This window comes from Anneissia japonica, unplaced genomic scaffold (assembly GCF_011630105.1).
Source record: "Anneissia japonica isolate Jap-2015-1 unplaced genomic scaffold, ASM1163010v1 scaffold287869_len1821871_cov162, whole genome shotgun sequence".
Taxonomy (NCBI): domain Eukaryota; kingdom Metazoa; phylum Echinodermata; class Crinoidea; order Comatulida; family Comatulidae; genus Anneissia; species Anneissia japonica.
The window spans coordinates 1680479-1686982 of record NW_022741034.1 but is presented as its reverse complement, the minus strand read 5'-3'; the positions used below and the strand labels follow the sequence as shown (position 1 = coordinate 1686982).

At 32.5% G+C, this 6504-nt stretch overlaps 1 protein-coding gene across 1 annotated transcript in view; it reads right to left on the bottom strand.

The window, feature by feature from the left end:
- The window catches only part of LOC117118521 (rho GDP-dissociation inhibitor 1-like), a 6382-nt gene extending 5087 nt beyond the window's left edge, over window positions 1-1295 (bottom strand). The window contains exon 1 of the mRNA XM_033263146.1: window positions 1146-1295. Coding sequence (XP_033119037.1) covers window positions 1146-1155 — 10 coding nt within the window. The 5' untranslated portion in view covers window positions 1156-1295. The remainder of the gene's footprint in view (window positions 1-1145) is intronic.
- Window positions 1296-6504: the final 5209 nt, after the last annotated feature.

The window sequence follows — 6504 nt, the reverse complement described above, 5'->3', positions numbered from 1 at the left end:
CCACCCCCCCCCCCACCACATAAATTATATCTTAGAGCCACCACTGCATAGGCCTAAGCGTGATTTTTAAAAATCTAAAATCCATAAATCGCAGGCCAGGTCTTTTCAGATACAGAAAGCTGATATTGTATGGTTCAGTTTGGTATTTATCCTTTTGCATATTGTTTTACATGCCCATTTTTCGTGATTAGACCTAAAATTTAATTTTCTCCTCCATCTGGATGTTTTTGGCTACACCATTGCTAAGAAAACCATTTTTTATTTCATTTTTTTCCGCCCTCCTCTGACGATCTCTAATAATAAGTTTCGAAACAATGTATTAAAAAAAAAGTCTTGCCAAATGACCAAATGATGCAGTGGTAAGAAAATATTTATAGTGGTAAAAAAAAAATGTTTCATTGTCAATAGTCCTACCTGCATAGTAAATTCCATTATCATGTATACATACTTATACAACACTCAGATACTTGATTTGGTTAATCATTTATAAAAATTATAAATAGTAAGGAGATACAACTTAATTTCTGATAGCGCCGATACTGGTTTTTTTCAACCTTCAAAACATAATGACTTTCGGAAAAAGTATCCTCCAGGGTATTGTTCTTACCGGTTTCACTCAAGTTATAGAGTAGGCCCATGCAAGCACCCAGGTTTATAAGTACAGTAAACTCATTCAGGTTTTTTTTTTTTTGTTTTTTTTTGTTTTTTTTTTTCAATAGTCCTTAATTACATTGACATATAAAATAATTAAACGTTCTTTTTTTCACTTTCTTGGTAGTCAACTTCAAATATTTAATAATATTAATAATAATATCCTTAAACATGCTATGTTGCGGCAAAAGGACAAATTAGCATACAAACGATATGTCATTGATTTGATTGGTGATATAATACTGGTCCCACCATAACTGGTCCAACTGGATCACTTCCTACGGCACTGAACTTGATTAACGTCTTCTGGATACCCCTTCTCGAAATATTATCTCCGGAGACAATCAAAGCCGCTAGGTACAGCGAGTCCGTCAGAGGATGGGGTTCCCCTGAGTGTGGTTGAGTGAGTAGCATCGGACTCACGGGGGTAATAGTATAGGATCTGTCACTGCTAGCAGAAGAAGCAATAAAAGAGGTTTAAACGGAATTCTTACCTGGATTCATGACTACAAATGTAGAATACAACAGATACAATTAGGACAACTCGGATTGAAATCAACTTTCGTAAACAAAGTCTATTGTATACCACCGTAGCAAGCAGTTTAGAGCAGCGTAGCCAACTGTGACAAATGAAATTATGCCAGGCTCCGTTGGAAATCGCCACCTTCTGCAGGCTTAGTATACATATTAGGCCCAATTAAAAAAATGATTAGTTTATCAACCCCTACCGCATGTCTTCTATCGTATTGGGTAAAAAATTGATCTTTTTTTTCCTTATTTTTTTTTCATTGTTTTTGTAAAGATTTAATATTGGTCTCAATCTTGTATTTTACTTGAATATTAATGCACTAGCAAACAACTCTAGGATGATATTTGGCTTTAGCAAAATAAAAAATCAAAATAAAAAGCCTCCCTCCCTCATCGCTTTTCCAGCCTAGATAGGATGATAAACTAATTTTTTTCTTATTGGGCCTTATTATAACCATAAATAAGCCCTCTAACTAAATATTATTTCATCAATCATTGTCAATAGTAATATTAATAAATTATTAAAGTGGAATATCTGATTAAATATTAATAAATTCTTGAAGTGAAGTACCTGATTAATAATACAATACTGAAGAATAAAAATCGAGATCATGCTCGCTACCTTGTCTTTCAAAATAGCATGTTTTCCTAAAAATGGATTAAACACGTTCAGATTGAGATTGAGATTATATTTCAATTCTATTTGTCCAACATGGAAGTGGCAGCGAGTACATTTTGTATTATTAATATCTATAAAAAATTGTTCCCAATAAATAAAATATACATTAAATACTAAAAACGAAAACAACTCCAAACAGAGAATAAAAAGATACAGTTAAGGTATTATCATCATACAGTACATCAAAATAGAAATTAATCAAAAATTTAATGTTGCACACAGATTCCAGTTTAGAAAAAAATAAATTACTAAAATTCAGATTAACAATTTTAAAATTACTAAAGCAAAGAAATAAAAGATTCCAGTTCAAATTTTAAAATACAGTATTTTAAATAGGCCAATTAAAATACCGTACGAACCTCATCATAAACGTCCATTATACAATCTCATCGAACGTGGTATATAGGCTGTATACATATATCTATACAGAGTGTATCTTTTGATAGTAACAATATGATGGATGATTTGTCTTTTTAAATGTTTTGGTCTTAGTGTAAATGCAATTGTGACATATATCTTTAAGCGAGTAACATATTCCTGTAATTCTACATCTTATACTACGCTGGATGACCATTTTATCTTACCCTACATTTTCCATACCAAACAACACACCAGAAAGGAATGACGCCTTCGACTACTGCGGAGTAAAACAGGTTCAAAATTGACTTGTCTACAACAAATTTATTTAATTTTCTAAGGAAGAATAGAGGCACATCAGGCCCGTAGCCAGGATTTTAGATGGGGAGGTGCGCTTTGCAACCGAAGTGGACCTTTCGAAGGGCGACTGCCTAGGCATCCCCGTGGGGGTGGGGCAAATCTTCTGGAAGCTCTGACAAATTAGCATTTTGAGGGCCTTTTTTATTGGATTTTTAAAATCCATAATTTGCAATATCCTATTTAAATTTTCATTCATTTGAGTATTGTCTAGAGACCTACAGTAAAGCAGGAGAAATGGAGGTGGGGGTGAAGTGAGGAACTTGCACAGACAGATGGTAAAGAACATTTATGATTAAGGCATCTCAAAATGGCCGGAAATAGCACTCTCAGGCCTGGAGGGGGTTTGTGAGAAAATCGATAATTTAGCATTTTGAAGGTCTTACATAATAGATTTCTCAAACACATAATTCATGAATATTTCATTTTAAATTTTCATTAATTTGTGTGTTTTTTTGACCTGAAAAAGTAACGTTATTATGTCCTGTACATCTGCAGGCCATAGATAACATTCTTCATATTATATAGATCATTCAGCAATAACCGGAGACGATCAATTTCTAACAAATTTCATACCATATTATTAAAAATCAACGGTTAGATAAGCTGGCAAATATATAATGCAATGCATGCTATAGCATTTTAGGATAATTAGGAACGATTTTGTGAAATCATAGGTTTTAAAAATGGGACCGTTTAAAATTTGAGGAGGGGTGCGTCCGCACCCTCTGCACCCCCTCCCCTTGCCTACGGGCCTGCACATTTCCAATCATCATTATTAGTACCTGACTTACAGTCATTTGTATAGAGAGATTATATAACAGTCGACTAAGTACAATTCATTTCTCTAAAAATATTGGAATTTACATCAATCCTAAATTATGCTAAAAATGCCACGTTTTCATTAAATTAGGCCTATGCGTTAATGCTACACGCTACGGGAGTTCAATTTATGCCAAAAAGCATAGTTACGGTATGCTTCAAATGGGCACTCAGTGTGGCCACTGTGTTTTTCGTGTAATGAATATTCCAGCAACCAATATGAATGTTTTTATCATGTTAACATTTTGGTTTTTTTTCTTTTTCTCTCTCCGATATATTGGCTAAATGTTTAATCTCTGAAGCATATCGGATTACAGCTAAAAACATCAATAGATATACGACAAACATAGCCTATAACTATATCATGATGAAAAAACATATATTTCAACTATGTGGATATGAATCATAAATGAAAAGAATAAACACGTTAATATATAAATTTTTTTAAGGCACGAACCGTGGAAGTGGATCATACATTCCCCCAGCATGATAAATTGAGTATGTCGAATTGAAGCTGTTTTAAAATGTACCAGCAAATGTGTTATAAAAATGTTTATATATATCAATCGCTTGCAATCTATAAATGAAACACCTCAACAAATGAATACAAGCATTATCAGTACGTGTAGTACGATATCTTTAATAAGTGCTTCTCAACACCGTTGTATTATTATCTTATCCAAAATTTACAAAACAAAACAATTATGGTGCACTTGGTTGACAGTGGAGAATCTGTAATGGGACACACTGCCAAAAAACAAAGTTCCAGTACACTAGTTGCTTTAGGACAAAATACAAAATGTGTTGACCACGTTTTGGGAAAATAAAAAATGGGTATGTCGATAGGAATGTGGTTTTTTTTCAATAAGGTGTTTATGCCTGAAAAATTGAAAATACAACAAAGACCATTTTTTAATCTATATTAAAGAGCAAAAATATCACATAACACTGTCCAGCAAGATAGGCCTATTCCAGCCTTTTAACTTATTAAAAAATATTTTTTGTTGTAGTAAAACAAATTTATAAAAAAGTAAAATGCTAAACCTCAATTTCGTACATTTGGATCGGTTTGGCCTTATTCAGATTTTATTTTGTTCTACTAAACATAACATACTGTGGATATTATTTATTATCAAAAAGGATTTATATAGCGCCTTTACAAAAAAAGATCAAACTTCTGTACAATTAAAAAACAATCAATAAAAGTGGCAACTACGAATTAAAATATTCAATGAAATTTTCAAAGATCAAACTGCTGTACATTAAAACCCATGTTTACAAAGATATAAGTAAGTACAATAAGAATAAATTAATAGAGATAGCAAGTACACAATAACAATACCGGAAATACATAACAACACCGAAAAAAGTCTTGCAGCACGATTTTGAAGTTTTTGAAGGACTGTACATTGGAGCGCGATTTTAGATTTGCCAATTTGAAAACTAAATCATTGAATGAAACTCGGTTGTCTTTGAGATGAGATTAGAAAGAATTCAATCTTCGTTTCATTAAGCTATAACTTATTTTCCAGCATCCACAATCTCACCACAACGATACAATTTGTTAAGTGATATTGCGCAGCTACCCTATCACCAGACGCTTTTGGGTCGTAACTATAACGTACAATTGTGTGTCGTCAGCATAGACTACGTAAAACGAATTTCTAATCTTAGTTATATTAACATTGATTTAGCCTCTGATCACTTTATATAGCCTGAGTTTAACTCTAGTTAACTTCATCCAAAGGCTTCTTTTACAAACGGAATGACCTGTTCGCAATCCCGTTGACCAAAATTATAATCGGGAGAGAATGTATCAATGCTCAAAATTAATAAAATAACATCGACTCCGATACGCTATCATAATCATCTGACTTTATTTCTGTTTCTTTGACATTTATTTACAATGGAAATATCTAACACAACCTAACTACATTAAAAGTGGCAGCTCCTTTTTAAAATGGGCTTCTTCAGCATGGTTCACACTGAAAATTTGCTGTGGCGACTGGCGTGTTGCTGGTGTGTGCGTAATGCGTCTAAATTGCTCTTTACTGTCTTCCAAGAAAATTATCTGTTTCTGACTCATCCTACACACATACATATTATTCAGTAGGGTCATAGTGCAGTATATTTAAAAGTAATTAAAATGTCATAGATCTCTGTACTGGGCCTAATACGCTTAATATTACGCAAATCGTGCATTTAAAAAATAGCTATAAGTATAGTATATATATTCAAAAAAGTATGAAGTATGAGAGTTAGAGGCGCTACTGATATTAGACTTATCAACATTTTATATATGACTGTGGAAATAGTGTAACCTTTCAACTATTCTACATACATATTATGGGATGGTCCCGCGAAATAGTCTCGTGGGCCGCCGGACTAGCTGGTGTCTTCTTTTACCGAAGATAACTTCTATCTAGCCACATCTTCATCATCATCATCATAAAAATGGAGTACATTAAATACAAAACACTCCAACTGTACAAATTTTAGTAAAATAAATAAATAATTAGAAATTAATTTAAAGCGATTCCCCATCGAAAGGACGAAGCAGGTTTAATGTGTTACCAAAAAAAAAAATAATGATTAGTGATAACGAAAAAAGTGATTTATCATGATAATGATAACAATGCGCTTGAAGATATTGATGATAACTACTGTACTGTATGTGTATCGTTATGGCCATCATCTGGATGACGGTGCACTCATTGTTTGACGACGCATTGTTATTGTTTTTAATGTACTTTTTTTTTTAAATCTAGGGTTTCTTAATGTATTTCATATGGCTTGCCCTTTGACAATAAATGACACCTAATGACTGTAATGTAGTTGTTGGGGTTGACAACAATAGTGGCAATTATTAATAATTATAATTGAAATGGCAATGTTAATAATAATGCTTATATTAATAATAATAATAATAATAATAATAATAATAATAATAATAATAATAATAATAATAATAATAATAATAATAATAATAATAATAATAATAATAATAATAATATAGCACTTCATGCGGAGAGCCTCTAAACGCTTCACATTACTACCGCGGTTCATTGGATCAAACAGATACTCAGCTCCTTTGGGAGAATTCCGTAATG